The 18,529-nt window shown below is 43.2% G+C and overlaps 1 protein-coding gene across 1 annotated transcript in view; it reads right to left on the bottom strand.

Annotated features, from left to right (window-relative positions):
• Positions 1–3,383: 3,383 nt before the first annotated feature.
• Positions 3,384–18,529, bottom strand: part of LOC143402597 (gastricsin-like) — a 37,272-nt gene continuing 22,126 nt past the window's right edge. The window contains exons 7-9 of the mRNA XM_076860161.1: positions 4,811–4,958; positions 4,182–4,280; positions 3,384–3,536 (exon numbers count right to left, since the gene is read on the bottom strand). Of these exons, the coding sequence (XP_076716276.1) occupies positions 3,384–3,536; positions 4,182–4,280; positions 4,811–4,958 (400 nt within the window). The remainder of the gene's footprint in view (positions 3,537–4,181; positions 4,281–4,810; positions 4,959–18,529) is intronic.

Below are 18,529 nucleotides of genomic sequence, written 5' to 3'. Positions count from 1 at the left end.
CACATGAATTTTAGGGCTGTGTTTTGTTGTTGTTGTTGTGTGTGTCTGTGTGTGTGAAGAAGGTCGTTGGTATTTGGAGATTGCACTGGCTCTGTCAATTGTATCTGGTAATATGGCACTTTCACATGATTTAATTCTGCCTGTCCATGAACATGGGATGTCTTTCAATTTTCTAGTGCCTTCTTCAATTTCTTTTTTCATTGTTTATAATTTTTGTTGCAGGGGGTCTTTCATCTCCTTGGTTACATTTATTAAAGGATTATTTATTTATTTGATTTATTATTTTTTTAGGCTATTGTGAATGGAATTCTTTCCCTATTTTTTTTGGTTTTTTTCCCTATTTTCATTTTGTTTTAGCAGATTCATTATTGATGAATCGAAAAGTTACTGATATTTCTGTGTTGATGTTGCATCCTGATACTTGACTAAACTTAATTATTAATTCTAAAAGTCTTTTGGTGGAGTTTTAGGATCTTCTAAGTATAGGATCATATGATCTGCAAACAATGATAATCTGAATTTTCACTTTCCTATTTGTATCCCTTTTATTTCTTCCATGAGCCCAGTTGCTTTGACTAAAATTTCAAGTGCTACATTGAACAGAAATGAGGAGAGTGAATATTCTTGTCTTATTTCTGATTTTAGAGAATATGCTTTCAGTTTTTCCCCACTCACTATGATGGTGGCTTTGGACTTGTTGTATAGAATAATCTTTGTGATGCTGAAGGAAGATCCTTATATACTTAGTTTTATTAGTGATTTTATCATGACTGGGGGATGAATTTTCTCCAAAACATTTTCTCTGTGTCTTTTGAGATTAGTATGTGACTTTTGTCCTTAGTTCTGTTTATTTCATGAATTATACTTATTGATTTGCATATATGGAACCATCCTTGCATTGCAGAAAGGAAACCTACTTGATCATGATGTATGATCCCTTTATTGTGTTGTTGAATGTGATCTGCTCACATTTTATTAAGGAATTTTGTATCTACGTTCATCAAGGATATGGATCTGTAGTGTTCTTCTTTTATGTGTCCTTAACTAGATTCTAGTTTCATAGAATAAATTTGGAACTGCTTCTCCTCCCCATTTCTATTTCATAGAATAACTTGGGAAGCACTGGCTTTAATTCTTCTTACAGGCCTGGTAGAATTCACAGGAGAATCCATGTTTCCTGGGCTTTTCTTTTGTGGAAGACTTTTAATTACTGTTTCAATAGCATTGCTTCTCCTGGGTCTGTTTGTTTTCTCTGTTCGCGTGGTTCAATTTGGGTAGGCCATGGGTGTTTAGAAACTCAACTGCTCCTCAGTTTTTCAATTTATTGGACTATAAGTTTTCCCAAAGAGTCCATAATGATTGTCAGGATTTCTGTGTTGTCTTCTTTTTTGGTTCTAATTTAATAATTTGTGTCTTCTTTGTCTTTCCTTTGATTGGTTTAGCTTGGGTTTGTTAATCTTGTTTATCAGGATTAACAAAGTTCAAGGATTCAATTCCCTGTTCATTGATCCTTTGTATTTTTCAAAATTGAGGCTCTATTGCATGAATTTCAGCTCTGATCTTAATTATTTACCTCCTTCTCCAGGTTTGGGATTCATCATGAGGTTGTATATTGGGAATCTTTCTAATTTTCTCATGTAGGCCCTCATGGCTCTACCTTTCCCCTCCCAACGGCCTTCACGGAGTCCAGGAGATTCTGATATGTGGCATATCTGTATCTTAATTGTAAGAATTTTAAAATTTCTCCCCTGGTTTTTTATGGCCCACTGATCTATCAAAAGTATATTATTCCATCCAGATGTGTTTGTATCATTTCTGTCATTTTATTCTTTCTCCTGAGTTCTAATTTCATTTCATTATAACCTATTACCATACGAGGAATTTCATAGAATGCTACATATTTACAAAACCTTGCTTATGGCCTTAAATATCGTCCATTTTGCAAAAGATTGCAGGGACACAAGAAAAGAAAATGCATTGAGGTCTTTTTGGATGAAATTCTCTGTGGATATCTGTGAGGTCCATTTTATCAATAATATATATTGGGTCTGAAGAGTTTTTACTGGTAAAAATCACATTTCTAAGGAGGATTAATCAGGGAGAGGAGAGGAACAAAAAATGGGGAGAGAAGAAGGATACAGAACTCTGCCTCCAAAGAGGGTGGCCCTCTCCCCTTCATAAGCCTGGCAACTGAACACAGGTCAGTTTTCAAGCCACAAGAAGCATACAGTGTCTGTGGTTCTGTCCACACACCTGACCCAAGTGATACCTCTCAACGTCCTCCCTGGCCACTATCATGCACCTCCAGGTGTGGTACTATACAGAAGTCAGAGGGATGGGTGAGAAACTTACCCACGCTCTTCTCCCACCCACACATCATGGGAGTATCTCTCTCCACACACACACACACACACACACATACACACACACACACACACACACACTGCAAAAAGCAGGAGGATGGGGCTTGAATACTTTAAGTTTGGGACCTCCTGATGTATAGTGACTGGACTGAATGTGAAAATGATGTGAACCATTGGTTCAACTCCCTGTTTTTTCTCCAAAGACAGAAGTTGCATTATTTGGGTCTCTGAGATCTGAGATCTGGCTTGGTGAGAGAAAGTGGGTTTGATGTCCATGTAATTCAAGGAACTATGCCCACGTCCATAGCTCAAGGTCAGGCCTCCTTCAAATTGTAGTCCTGGGACCTAGGAGTCCCCAAGCTCCAGAAGTCCTCCTAGAAATAGTATCTAGCACAGCCTCCTCCCTCATAGACCCCATGAAAGTTGCAAGGGCACATAGGTGTCTAGAATCTTCAGATAACTCTGGCCAAGGTTGATTAAGGTCTGAGAGGACAGTCATCTAGATCTAAGAATTGTGCCCCCCAGTCACACTGCCTGTAGACATGCATCTGTGTCCTGGGGTCATGGGTAGCTTGCGGGTGGTAAAGTGGACCAGAAGAGCATCTCATGTTGTTAGAGTAGGAATTCTTACCGGTCACCTATGCTCCATTACCACTGCCACCCCCTCTAGAGGGAAACTATGAAGACATTCCAAGCTCAGAGGAAGACAGAGCCCATCTCCAAGCCTCAGCTCAGGACCCATTTCACTTAGAATCTCAGTGACCCACCAGGGAACCTCATGGCCCCTCTATATCTATCAGGGTGAGACCTGACCTGATTCCCACTCTGCCATTGCCTGAGATCCAGGACTACTTACAGGACAAAGAAAACTCCAAAAACAACAGGCTGGACAATATGGGATACTGTTTATTATTAGGGAAGGTCCACTAAGAATGGCACATTGCAGAGAGGAAGGACAGAGGACTCCAGGAAAGGTGGGGCCAGGAGGAGGACGGGAGCCCAGGTATCCAGGAGGAAAGTCTAGGCGGCAGTGGCAAAGCCCACCCTGTTGTTGGCCATGTCAAAGACGGAATAGTAGGACCTGAGGAAGACGTCCCCAAGAATCCAAAAGGGCTGGCCATTTCCTGAGGACACGTAGGTGGCTTCCAGTCTAACCAAGCAATAGCCATTCTCCTGCTCAACAGAGAAAGGCAGCACTCATTCATTTGGTCACACATGGCCTGGCCACTGCTAGCCTGAGCCCTGGTCAATGAGCAGGACAAGGACTGGCCCTGAAGGCTCATAGACAAGGTGGTGTTTCACAAAAGGGGCTGGTGGGAGGGATTTTCCCAGTGGTAAACACAGGTTGTAGTGGCCTCTGCAGGGTCACCTATTCCCATGCTGGGTATCTTTTCTTGCTAAAGCTCCCTTCTGTTCCTCTTTGGCAAAAGTCAGAATGGTGGTTCAGCTTAGAGTAAAGCTAGCTTGCATTCTGACTTTGCCTTCACCCTCATCATCTGTGCAGCTGGATCAGCTATTGAACCTCTCTGAACCTCCAGGTTTTCATTTGTAAAACAGAAAGAGAATCTCCCCATCAAATACTGTGACAATTCCTTTCACCTAAAGGGAAGCGTAGGAACTGGGGTACACACAATGGATAGCCCTAGACAGAACCCCTCTCCACATATTAAGAGACTAATTGATTTTGGGTGACACTCTTCTGGTGGGGATAATCCCAGGTGGCGTGAGTTGGGGAAAATGGCACAGGGCCAGGTGGAGCTTTTCTGGCTGCACCTGTTCCTCCACCCCAGTGGCTCAGCCCCAGGGACCAGGACTTACATTGAGGATGTAGGCAGAGGGCGGCAGAGGGAACTGCACCCCGTTGATGATGAAGGTGAAGGTGGGCAGGTTCTGGATGTCATTACAGTTCACGAAAAACTGCAGAGAAACAGGTTCTTCCAGGTCCCCTCATTCCCCACCCCAGAGCACCTGCTAAGCATCCCGGATGCCCCAGACCTCTTTTTGGAGCAGAGGGCACAGTTCAGGGCAAATGCTATGTAGGTACTGCGTGGGTGTCACAGGCACTGCTAGAGTGGGTGACATCCGGAGAGACCTGACAATATCCCACACCCAAAGATGCTTCTCCTGCCTGAATGGCCCCTCTGAGAGGTTGAATCACTGCCCTTTCCCTGCAGGTGTCCTTTGAAATCACACAGCCATGTGCAAAAAGTGGACCAGGGCACCCTCCCTTAGTGGGGAGGGCTAATCAGGTGACCATTTCATTTGCCAGGACACTCAGGAGCAAGGGAGGATAGCTGTGTGGAGGAGAGGGAGGTGTGGATTGAGAATTGTTCCTTGTTACTCACTTGCTTGGCCTCAAGTTTTACTCACAGGGACCCACGATGCAGAAACAACAAACACTACTGGGCTGACCTTTCCTGGCCAGGGCACATCCATGCCACACCCACCTGTCCATACTCATCCTCCTGGGCCCCTATAGCTTGCAGAAGGGAGCTCAGGTACTGCTGGGGCACGGTGAGCAGAGAGGTTCCTGTGTCCACCATGGCCTGGCAGCCCTGGGAGCACCAGCCAGAAGCCTCTTCCCCAACATAGAACCTGGGTGGCAAGAAGAGGGCAGCCTCAGCCTGACCAGGTCAGGGCAGCCAGGGGAGACCTTCCCTCCACAGGGAAGCAGGCACCCGATAAAGATGAGGATCCCCAAGGGCCAGTGCAGGTTGTTCCCTTCCTCACATTCCCTCTGAGTCTGTGCAGGGTCACCTGAAGGACCCAGGAATATATTCTAAAAACTTCAAGGAAGTTTTGAGAATCATTGAAAACCAGGGTTGTCGTGTTTGTTGTAAGGACGAGTGTCGCGACCCCTTGCCCGCAAGGAAGACGCAACTCAGGAATCTTCTTTCAGCAGTTTATTCAGGCCTTGATTTAAGTATCTTTTAGTGACTCCCTTTCTTTCTCCTTCTTCCCCCTCTCGAGGGCCCAAGCACAGCCTAATAAAGCCTCCCACGTACCAATCTTAAACCGCCGCGTGGGTCTTTCTTATAGGGTGGCAAGAGATAGCGTGCCAACTCTCCACAAAGGAATTTGATTTATCACAGGCCACAGTGGAAGCCGGCGCCATCTTCTAATGGCGGCCACAATTTACAACAATGGCTTACTACAGTTCCCCCTTCTAATTTATAAAACAATGCAGGCGAAAGTAGAGGTCCTATCCTACTGTGCAGAAGTGGCTGCAATGTATGGTTCAGTCCTAAGGAGGCGCCTTCCCCAGACCTGACCCCATATCAGCCGACGCCTTTTTTCGTAGGGCGGGGGTGTGGACGTCAAACCCGCATGCAATAGGACATGCTTTCCTTGAGGTCCGTTGAGGGATCACTCAAGTGCAGTGCTTTGCCTCGCATCCTGCATCGTGATGAAGGTGGACGAAGGGGGACAGCTGAGGCTGTTCTGTGGCTGTACACAATGACAAACGAGTTGACAGCACCCTGAAAGAAAGGCACGGACTTTAAGGCGATAGAGAAGCATTAGTGTGGAAACCCACCTGCGTGCAATGGCAGCAAGACCGGCAGAGTGCAAGGGCTTTCCAACACTAAGAGAATAACGAGGAAAGACATGCCGATCCCAGTGCAATGTTATAATAACTTGGGGTGCAACGGCCATGTCAAAGATTTACTGTTTAAGCTGCACAAGCCAGACTTGAGGTGAATTGCCATTTTCTAAAGCTGCAAGAGCTTGGATGATCATAGCCTTATCGTGAGCATTGCGGGCCTTGAGGTGACAGAGAAACCACAAACAGAGAAACATACCGAAGCAACACATTGCACCAAAAATGCCTACCCCCACCCACTCTTTAAAAAAGGAAAAAGCAGAAGATATCCAATCGGTGAATTGACCCAAAGTCACGGGATCAACACGGGTGTTATTCAAGACAGCTATCTGGGTTAGTTGAGACTGGATCATGTCTTCCGCTTCCATGGACCAATTTCCAGCCAAATATTCGCCAATGATGCGGGAAGCATTCCTGGAATCATTAAATCTGACAGAGGTTATGCATAAATGTGCACGTTGGTCAACACAACCCAAAAGTACTAAGTCAGCCAATTCTTCTACCTGAGCTTGGAGTAAATCTATTCTTTGGTTGGCAGCTAAAATCCCTGACAAAATATGTTGATTAATTGTATTTTGGGATTCAAGTATAGTGGAAGTTTGTTGGATAACTTGATTAATGGTGGCAGCAGTTTGTACTTGATTGGCCATAGCCATTCCGGCCGTAACCGCTGCAGCAGCAGATATCGCCACGGCTGTCACTATAGCCGCTGTGATTCCAAAATCTCTGCGGACTCTAAGTAGCTCAACAATAGGGAATTTATCAGGATCCGCAGTGACCGGGATTGGGACGAAAGTTGGAATTTTCATAAACATTGCTACAGTCCAGGAACCATTCCAACACTCAGATAAGAGACAGGTAGTATGAGAACAATCCAGCATCCCCGATGAGGTGGCCTTAGCCAAAAGGAATAAGAAGGGGGATTGGACACAGACCATTGCAGGAGGCAATGTGGCATTATACAACAGAGAGTTGAATGAAACAGATGTAAGTCTATTACCTTGTTCACTTTCCCTAACAGTACCAGAAATATTAGCCAGCCAACTTTTGGCTCCTAGCAACTGAGCCAATGCAGAAATATAGGCTGAAGCCCCCTTTTCATTGGAAATCAGCCACTGAAACCAGGACCAACCTACTCCTGTAGAGGAGCTGGCACTATTGTTAAAGTTATAAACATACCTCTTAAGAGAGGGGGAAAGGGAGAAACCTTTAGCAACTTGATGTTTCTCCCAAGAATGATCCTGACAAGGCGTAAATGTTGGGGGGAAACCAAGATTAGGGGAACAGTAAGGAGAGGCCTTGAAATGAGTGGCATTATAAATACTACTAGAAGAAGGAGGCACTGGGATTAGTACCTCGGAGATAATAGCCAAGGTAGTTATGTTAAGAGCAGAGCTGCTGTTTGCGGGGGTCCCTGAGCCTGATTGCTTCCCCGAAGCTACTTTGCTCAATACAGCACTGATAATGCTTCCTGAGACCTGATTGGACCGCAATGGTTCCTCCCAGTTAGTCAAATTTTTGGTCTTAAGGCTAATGCAATTAGCGTTTCTAAGGCTGAAACAAAAAACTCCTGTAAGATTAACTTGAGATTGATTAAAAATTCTCTCCATGTCCCCTCTAGGAGAGGCACAGGGAGCAGACATCTCACATGAGGTAGAAAAAAGAGTGGGGAGGACATTAGAATTACCATGAACCGGCATCGGCATTGGCCAGGCCCGTGCCACTGCCCACCACCGCATTGGTGTCGCCTGTGCCATCGGCACCAGCACCAGAGCCAGAGCACTTAGCAGAATGAAGATCTTCATCACAGGATTGTTGTGGTATCTCTTGTTGCTGGTCAGCTGATGTCGAGACTCTTCTTGTCAAGCGTTCAGGGACCCACAATGGTTCCGTGCGATCCTGGGGAAAAACACATACAGATCCTCGTGCCCATGTCAGCACGGGGTCAGGGCCGTTCCATTGGCCCGTAAGAACATCCTTCCACTTAACATAGCCAATCACAGAGGGCTGAGGAGACACATGTCTGTCGGCCGCAGAGCGACCATGAATATCCAAATTCAAAAAATTAATGGTAAAGAGAGCTGAGGACAGGCGTTCTTTAGGAGTGTGTTCAGCTCCTATTCCCCCTTTTTGTTTTTGTAAAGTTTCCTTTAAGGTGCGATGAGCACGCTCAACAATGCCTTGTCCTTGAGGATTATAAGGTAAACCATGAGTAAGTTGCACTCCCATAGTAGAACAAAAAGCTGTAAATTGTCTGCCAGTATAAGCAGGTCCATTATCAGTCTTAAGGGATGCAGGTGCACCCCATGCTGCCCATGCCTCTAAACAGTGAGTAATGACATTACGTGCCTTTTCTCCCGATAAAGCAGAAGCATGGATAATTCCAGAGCACGTATCAACGGAAACATGCACATACTTAAGGTTACCAAAGTCAGGTATATGTGTCACATCCATTTGCCAAACAATCAATGGCTTTAATCCCCGTGGGTTTACTCCATAATTAGGGGGATGAAGAAATGTGACACAATGGGGACATTGCAATACTATCTGCTGAGCATCCGCTCTTGAAATGGAAAAACGCCTGCGCAGCGTTAATGCATTAACATGGAAGTTTTGGTGAAACAATTTAGCCCCCTCTAAGGAGGAAGCCAAGCATATCAATTGACTTCTAGTGGCTAAGTCCGCACAGGCATTACCTTGGGATAACGCACCAGGAAGAGAGGTGTGAGCCCTGATATGCATTGGATAAAAAGAAGCAGTGCGGTTAGAGATAAGCTGTTGAAGCTGAGTAAAGTAAACAGACACATTGTGGGCATCACTAATAGTTCCCACGGCCTCCAGGACTTTCAGTGCTTGTACCACATAGCTGGAGTCCGAAATAAGATTAAAAGGAAAAGAACACTGTTTAAAAACTTCAATAACAATTTGTAGTTCTACCCATTGTGGATTTCCAGGAGCAAATTGATGCTGGATAGGGGGAGAGTCATTAATTACGTAGGCTCCCATTCCAGACTTGGAACCATCAGTAAAAATGTTAACAGCCCCCGGAATTGGACTGGATGAAGTTACCTTAGGGAAAATGATGGGATGTTCTTTAACAAAATGGAGTAATGGATGAGAAGGGTAGTGATTATCAATACTCCCTTGAAACGAGCAACACAGAATAGCCCAGTTGTCTAGAGTAGCACATAAAACATTAAGTTGAGCTTTAGTGTAGGGTATGATAAGAGAAGAAGGTGATTGGCCGAAAAATTGAATGCTTTGTTGAATCCCTTTAAGTGCCAATGCTGCAACAGCATCAGGATAATATTCTAAGGATTTTCCTGGGGATACATGTGGGTGGATCCATAGTAAAGGCCCATCTTGCCACAGTACTCCAGTAGGCTGCCGCATAGTGGCAAGCACACATAACTGGAAAGGTTTATCACTCTGGAGCCTGCATAGAGTGGCATGCTGTATAGCTTGTTCTACTTTTATAAGGGCCGCTCTAGCCTCAGTAGTGAGGCTACGAGGGGAAGCAAGATCTGGATCACCCTTAAGAGTAGCATACAAAGGCTGGAGCACAATATTAGGAATATGTAAATATCCTCTTATCCAATTAATATCTCCCAGCAATTTTTGAAAATCATTTAAAGTTCGAAGATCTTGAGTCCTGATGGTAATTTTTTGTGGTTTTAATTTGTCATACCCAATTGTCGCTCCCAAGAACCTGATAGAATCTCCCGTTTGAACCTTTTCAGGTGCGATGTGCAGTCCATGTTGAGCCAACAGCATCACGAGTTCTTTATAAGCCTCATTAACTGTCTGTTCTAATTTTGCGGCCAATAACACATCATCCATATAGTGAATGATCTTGGTGGAGGAATACTTATGTCTGAGAGGCGCGAGTGCCTTTCCCACATACATCTGGCACATCGTGGGACTGTTAGCCATCCCCTGTGGCAACACCACCCACTCAAACCTTTGATCTGGTTCCTCGTGATTACACGAGGGAAGGGTGAAAGCAAAACGTTGGGAATCTTTAGGATGCAAAGGAATGGAAAAGAAACAGTCTTTAATGTCAATAACAATTATATGCCAGCCTTGAGGAACAGAGGAGAGCAGAGGCAACCCTCTTTGAATGGGCCCCATAAGCTGCATCTGAGCATTAACTGCTCGTAGATCATGCAGCAGGCGCCACTTCCCTGATTTTTTCTTAATGACAAATATGGGAGTATTCCATGGAGAAGTAGAAGGTTGGATGTGACCCAAATCAAGTTGTTCTTTGACTAGATCATGGGCTGCTGCCAGTTTAACCGAGGGAAGAGGCCACTGAGGCACCCAAACAGGCTCCTCGGTGAGCCATGTTATGGGTATTTGAGCCCCAGTGGCCCCTAGGAAAAACCCAGACCAAACCTGTTAAGCTTTTGATGACCTTGCACAGGATGCTTACGTCCCTGTAGGTGCCTTCCTAGTCCTAGACCTGGCTTATACCCCATATTTTGCATGATATGTTGAGACACTGGGGAATAGTCATTACTAAGAGTGAACCCCATGTCTTTCATCAGATCACGGCCCCATAAAGAAATAGGTAAATCAAGTACATAAGGCTGAAAGGTACCATCATGTCCTTCCGAGTCCTTCCAAGATAGATGTCTACAGCTGATTTGAGGGGCTTGGGCATATCCAAGTCCTCTTAAGGATTGATCAGAAGCCTGCACTGGCCATCCCCTAGACCAGTCCTTAAGGGCTATGATACTACGATCTGCTCCTGTGTCCAGCAATCCCACAATAGATTTACCTTCTATGCTTAATTCCAAAGTGGGGCGATTGCTCATATCCAGTGACAAATAGGCACAATTTCCTCCGGTGGTACCAATCTGATTTCCTGCCCGTGACCTTGAGTTAGCAGGGAAGTGATTATGCAAACTAGGCAAAATTAGCAATTGAGCAATCCGATCCCCTGGGGAGATAGACACAATGCCCCTTGGAGCTTCCACCATAACCTTTACTGCCCCTACAGTATCGGGGTTTACAACTCCGGGGAAAACATGAAGACCTTGTAGGATAGAGGATGCACGTCCAATTAACAAACCTACAGTGCCAGGGGGTAAAGGCCCTTTGAACTCAGTTTCCACCAATTGGACTCCCATCTTAGGTGTTAATACGAGTCTGGAGGTGGAACAGAGGTCCAATTCCGCGGCACCTGTAGTGGCTCTCCGCATCTCATGGGATGGCGCAGAGAAGGCCATGTCTCGGGTTCGGGTGTGCCATTCTCCATTGCCCCATATATTTGCGGGCCCTGGGGTCGGGGGCCCCTTCGGCCGTTTTTTGGCCCAGCTGAAATAGGCTGTCCATGGATGTCCCTCACTGATCTACACTCCCTTGCCCAATGCTTCCCCTTTTTGCATTTTGGACACAGCCCCGGTTGATGAGGGCCATTAGAAGGGCCACCGCGAGGAGGTCCAGTAAAATTGCCTTTTTTGGGACAGTCACGTTTGAAATGGCCGGATTGACCACAATGGAAGCATGTTCCAGCACCAGGACCGCCCCCTTTTGCAATCCGAAGGACAGCAGCTGCAAGACCTGCATTAGTTAAAGGTCCTCCAAGCTCTCTACACACTTTCATCCAAGCTTCTATGCCCTTGTTTTTATAAGGAGCGATTGCTGCTTTACATTCTTTGGTGCATTGCTCAAAAACAAGTTGTTTAATCAAGGGCATTGCTCTATCAGGGTCACCAAAGATTTTTCCTGCGGCATCCACCATCCTAGCAACAAAGTCCGAGAAAGGTTCTGTGGGGCCTTGCATGATTTTTGTTAAATTACCAGACACTTCTCCTCTATTTGGGAGTGATTTCCATGCACGGATACAAATGTTATTGATCTGTTCATATACCTCAGGGGGGTATCCTGTTTGTTGATTAGCAAATCTGCCTTGTCCCAAAAGCATTTCCTTGTCCCAATGGGGGTGTCCCGCCGCATAGTTTTGGGCAGCCTGCTCTACAGCACCCTCTAGCATAAAGGCTCTCCAGTCCAAATATTTGCCTGGAGAAACACAAGCCCGAACAAGGCTAGCCCAATCAGAGGGAGTCATACAGTATCTAGACAGACTCTCCACCTGAGTTAATGTGAAGGCGGCATCCACCCCATAAGTACGCACAGACTCTGCCAGGGTCTTCACAATTTTGAAATCTAAGGGCTCATGGAATCTTCCCCTATTGTCATCCTGGAAAACTGGATAAGCAAGACCCATCTCAGCATTAACAGCCCTCCATGTTTGGGCATGGAAAGCTCTCCTCGAAACACCCTCACCGTACGGCGGCGGGTCCGGAGGATCATTTTTCTTGAGCTCCTGTTTATTTTTGTTCCCTTCTCCCATAGTTAAACTCCCTAGCTGCCGAGACAGTCTCCCGAGCTCCTCCTGTTCATCCTCCTCCTCTTCTGACCCACTTTTGCATGGGAGTGTGCGCAGTGTACTGAGATCTGGATACAAGCGTTTCCTCCCCCGTTTCTCGCTCTGCACATTCCCCTCCTCCTGAAATATTTCACTCCGTGCCAGAGACAATCGCCTCCTCCCCTGTTTCTCGCTTCGCACACTGCCATCCTCCTGAAATACGTCACTGCCTGCCGGAGATAATTGTTTCCTCCCCTGTTTCTCGCTCCGCACACTCCCACCCTCCTGAAATACCTTACTGCCTGCCATTTCTGATCTTTCTTCATGTAATTGCTCTAAAACTTCTTGTCCTTTAGTAAGTGCTTCCTGACATCTGCTATCTGTGAGGCAACTACGAATCATCTTCCAAAGGGGTATCACCCCACCCTCTAATATGCCCTGCTCAGAAGCAAAGTCAAGGTCTGTGCCTAACTTATCCCAGCTAGGTAGAGTAAAGCTGCCCCAGAACGGAAACCACGATGCAGCAATATCTGTCTTCTGTAAAAATCTCTGTAAAGTACTACGTTTCACTTTTAGGCCCTTGGAACGTAACAGGTTATCTAGGGCCAGGAGAAGCGGGCTTGAAGATACGGCACCCATGACACAACAAAAGACACACAACAAACAAGAGTGAAAGTAAGAGCAAAAGTACACAGTGCAGCTGCAATAAGATTTAATGCTCTCTCTGGCTTTACAGAGGAGCTGCCGCCTTGACAGCGGGTCCTAAATTACCTAGGACTAATCTCCGCTTTAACCGGGGTCCCAATTAACCTGGGACTAATCTCTGCTTTAATCGCAGGTCCCAATTAACCTGGGACTAATCTCTGCTTTAATCGCAGGTCCCAATTAACCTGGGACTGATCTCTGCTTTAATCGCAGGTCCTACTTACCTAGGACTAACCGGTGCACCACCCCTGACTGCTGAAAGTTCTGGTTCCCGGGTCTCGGCACCACTTGTCGCGACCCCTTGCCCGCAAGGAAGACGCAACTCAGGAATCTTCTTTCAGCAGTTTATTCAGGCCTTGATTTAAGTATCTTTTAGTGACTCCCTTTCTTTCTCCTTCTTCCCCCTCTCGAGGGCCCAAGCACAGCCTAATAAAGCCTCCCACGTACCAATCTTAAACCGCCGCGTGGGTCTTTCTTATAGGGTGGCAAGAGATAGCGTGCCAACTCTCCACAAAGGAATTTGATTTATCACAGGCCACAGTGGAAGCCGGCGCCATCTTCTAATGGCGGCCACAATTTACAACAATGGCTTACTACAGACGAGGAACAAATTAGTTGTTTCACACACCTCAGGTTCTAATCTGTAGGGTCCTGTGTTATTGGACAAGAGCTGTTGCAGTACTTGGGATTGCACATGTGCCCCACTCCCCCTTTCTCCAGTCCCAGGGTTGATGGCCCTGTGGAGGACAGCTGAGGCTCTGGGGAGGACAGGCCACAGGAGTCCTTGGTGGGAGTCTGGATGTGTGCATGCCATGGGTGCCCAGAAGCCAGATCCAAGGAAGGTACATCCCAATGGGACCCCCACCCAGACTCACTCCTCAATGCCGATCTGCCAGTAGAGCTCCCGGGTTTCAGGGGCCCAGATCTGCCCTGTGTACAGGCTCTCATCCACACCTCCAAAGATGACTGCTCCTCCGTCCTCAGATCCCCCTTGGCTGAAGGACACACAGGGACGGGGAAGTGAGGGGGAGGTTAAGGAAGGGGACACACATATTGAGAAGTCACCTTCACAGGGAAAGAGCATCTTGCTTGGCCCAGTGGGCACAGCTCTACCTACTGAAAGAGAAGTTAATCAAACTCTAAGACTCTAAGACTGCATTTATTAATTTTTTTTAATTTGGGGTTTTTATTTCTTCATTTTCACTTTTTTGTTGTTGTTTTTAAATTTTTTAAAATTTTTTTAATTATTTTATTTTATTATTATTTTTTTAAATTTTCATTTTCATTTTATTATTTTTTAAAAAATTTTTTTCTTTTTTTCTTTTCTATTTTTTTCTTTTGTCTTTTCTTTTCTTTTCAATTTTCTTATTCCCCCTTCCTTGAATTCTACTTGCTTACTCTCATTCTCTTTAGTGACTTCTTCCCTTCCCTTCTAATATCTTTCCTCCCAAGCATCAAATAAATTTCTAAGAGTAAACAGTAACTCAGCAGTCAAACAGAACAAGAAGTAACATGAGCAGCATGAAAAAGCAAGGAAGAAAAGGAGTACAAACAATGCAGGACAGCCTAAATATTCAGGAGGACCTAGAGTCATCAGAAAAATGGTCATATAAAGAACTCAAGGAATACCTTAGACAGATGGAATGGAATCTTAAAGAGCATATCAGACAGCAAATTCAAACAGTGAAAGAGCACATTGAAAATGAATTAGATAAACAGATAAAAGAAGAAGTTAAGCATCTTTATCAGGAGATAGAGATAATAAAAAAATCAAACAATAATTCTAGAAATGAAGGAAATTATAAATCAAATTAAAAACTCAAATGAGAGTATCACTAACAGAGTGGAGCAAGTAGAAGCCAGAACGTCAGATAATGAAGACAAAATATATCGTCTTGAAAAGAGTCTAGCCAACTCAGAAAGGCTGGTAAAAAAATCATGAGAAAAACATCCAAGAGATATGGGATAACATGAAAAAAACCAAACTTAGGAGTCATCGGGATAGAGGAAGGTAGAGAGATTCAAACCAAGGGAATGAGTAACCTGCTGAATGAAATTATTACAGAAAACTTTCCAGAAATAAAAAAGGAAACGGATATACAAATTGTAGATGAATACAGGACACCGAGCACACAAAATCACAGTAGACCAACGCCAAGACACATTGTTATGAAGATATACAATATACAGAACAAAAAGAAAATATTAAAAGCTACAAGAGAAAGGAGGCAGATTACATTCAGGGGTAAACCAATAAGGTTAACAATGAATTTTTCATCACAGACGCTGAAAGCGAGAGGATCCTGGAACAATGTATTTCAAACACTGAAACACAATGGATGCCAACCAAGAATTCTGTATCCAGCAAAATTAAACTTCAGGTATGACAACGAAATAAAAATCTTTCATGATAAACAAAAGCTAAAAGAATTTGCAGCCAGAAAACCAGCATTGCAAAGCGTCTTGAGCAAAACACTACACGAGGAAGAAATGAAAAACAATAACCAAAACCATCAGTGGGAAGTGCCTCGGTAAAGACAGAGGGCAGGGGGAAAACTAATCATGGAGAAACAAACTAAATTAAAAAAAAAAGATAAATAATCAAACATGACTGGAAGTACAAACCATATATCAATAGTAACTCTAAACGTTAATGGCTTAAACTCTCCAATAAAGCGACATAGGCTGGTAACATGGATTAAAAAAACAAATCCAACAATATGCTGCCTCCAGGAGACACATCTGATTGGAAAAGACATACAGGCTGAAGGTGAAAGGTTGGGAAAAAATATACCACGCACATGGTCCTCGTAAGCAAGCAGGGGTGGCCATCCTCATATCGAATAAAATCAACTTCAAGACTAAGTTAATCAAAAGGGATAAGGAAGGACATTATATACTGTTAAAAGGAACCTTTCATCAACAAGACATAACAATTATCAATATTTATGCACCAAATAATGGTGCTGCAACGTTCATAAAACAAATTCTCCTCAAGTTCAAGAATCAAATAGACCACAACACAATAATTATGGGTGACTTCAACACACCTCTCTCACCATTGGACAGATCCTCCAAACAAAAGTTTAATAAAGAAACTATAGAACTCAATATCACAATCAATAACCTAGACTTAATTGACATATATAGAATATATCAACCATCATCAAGTGGATATACTTTTTTTCAGCAGCATATGGATACTTCTCAAAAATAGACCATATATTATGCCATAGGGCAACCCTCAGTAAATATAAAGGGGTGGAGATAATACCATGCATTTTATCTGATCATAATGGAATGAAACTGGAAATCAATGATAAAAGAAGGAAGGAAAAATCCTACATCACATTGAAAATGAACAATATGTTACTGAATGATCAATGGGTTATAGAAGACATAAAGGAGGAAATCAAAAAAGAGGTAAATGAAAATACAGACAGAACATATCAGAATCTATGGGACACAATGAAAGCAGTTTTAAGAGGGAAATTCATCGCCTCGAGGTCATTCCTCAAAAAAAAGGAAAAACCAACAAATAAATGAGCTCACACTTCATCTCAAAGCCCTAGAAAAGGAAGAGCAAAACAACAGCAAATGTAGCGGAAGGCAAGAAATAATTAAAATCAGAGCGGAAATCAATGAAATTGAAACAAAAGAAACTATTGAAAAAATTAACAAAACTAAAAGTTGGTTCTTTGAAAAAATAAATAAGATCGACAGACCCTTAGCCATGCTAACGAAGAGAAGAAGAGAGAGAACTCAAATTACTAACATACTGAATGAAAAAGGCAATATCACAACAGATGCTACAGAAATACAGAAGACAATTAGAAATTATTTTGAAAACCTATATTCCAATAAAATAGAAGATAGTGAAGACATCAATAAATTTCTTAAGTCATATGATTTGCCCAGACTAAGTCAGGAGGATACACACAATTTGAACAGACCAATATCAATGGATGAAATAGAAAAAGCAATCAAAAGACTACCAACCAAGAAAAGCCCAGGACCGAATGGGTATACAGCGGAGTTTTACAAAACCTTTAAAGAAGAATTAATACCAATACTTTTCAAGTTATTTCAGGAAATAGAAAAAGAGGGAGCTCTTCCAAATTCATTCTATGAGGCCAACATCACCCTGATTCTGAAACCAGACAAAGACACCTCAAAGAAAGAAAACTACAGACCAATATCTCTGATGAACTTAGATGCAAAAATCCTCAATAAAATTCTGGCATATCAGATACAAAGGCACGTCAAAAAAATTGTGCACCATGATCAAGGAGGATTCATCCCTGGGATGCAAGGATGGTTCAATATATGGAAATCAATAAATGTTATTCACCACATCAATAGACTTAAAGATAAGAAACATATGATCATCTCGATAGATGCAGAAAAAGCATTCAACAAAGTACAGCATTCCTTTATGTTCAAAACCTTAGAAAAACTAGGGATAACAGGAACTTACCTCGACATTGTAAAATCTATCTATATGCTAAGCCTCAGGCTAGCATCATTCTGAATGGAAAAAAATTGAAGTCATTCCCTCTAAAATCTGGAACAAGACAGGGATGCCCTCTATCACCACTTCTATTCAATATAGTTCTCGAAACACTGGCCAGAGCAATTAGACAGACGAAAGAAATTAAAGGCATAAAAATAGGAAAAGAAGAACTTAAATTATCACTATTTGCGGATGACATGATTCTATACCTAGAAGACCCAAAAGGGTCTACAAAAAAACTACTAGAACTAATAAATGAATTCAGCAAAATGGTAGGATATAAAATCAATATGCATAAATCAAAGGCATTTCTGTATATCAGCGACAAAACTTCTGAAATGGAAATGAGGAAAAACACTCCATTCACAATATCCTCAAAAAAAAAAAAAATCCTTGGGAATCAACCTAACAAAAGAGGTGAAAGATTTATACAATGAAAACTACAGAACCCTAAAAAGAGAAGTAGAAGAAGATCTTAGAAGATGGAAAAATATACCCTGTTCATGGATAGGCAGAACTAACATCATCAAAATGGCGTTATTACCAAAAGTTCTCTATAGGTTTAATGCAATGCCAATCAAAATCCCAACGGCATTTCTTGTAGAAATAGATAAAGCAATCATGAAATTCATATAGAAAAATAAAAGACTCAGAATAGCAAAAGCAATTCTAAGCAGGAAGTGTGAATCAGGCGGTATAGCGATACCAGATTTCAAACTATATTACAGAGCAATAGTAACAAAAACAGCATGGTACTGGTACCAAAATAGGCGGGTGGACCAAATGGTACAGAATAGAGGACACAGAGACTAATCCACAAAGTTACAACTATCTTATATTTGATAAAGGGGCTAAAAGCATGCAATGGAGGAAGGATAGCATCTTCAACAAATGGTGCTTGGAAAACTGAAAATCCATATGCAACAAAATGAAACTGAATCCCCTCCTCTCGCCATGCACGAAAGTTAACTCAA

Source organism: Callospermophilus lateralis, chromosome 6, assembly GCF_048772815.1.
Source record: "Callospermophilus lateralis isolate mCalLat2 chromosome 6, mCalLat2.hap1, whole genome shotgun sequence".
In the NCBI taxonomy this organism is placed as follows: domain Eukaryota; kingdom Metazoa; phylum Chordata; class Mammalia; order Rodentia; family Sciuridae; genus Callospermophilus; species Callospermophilus lateralis.
This window is presented reverse-complemented; position numbering and strand designations above follow the sequence as displayed.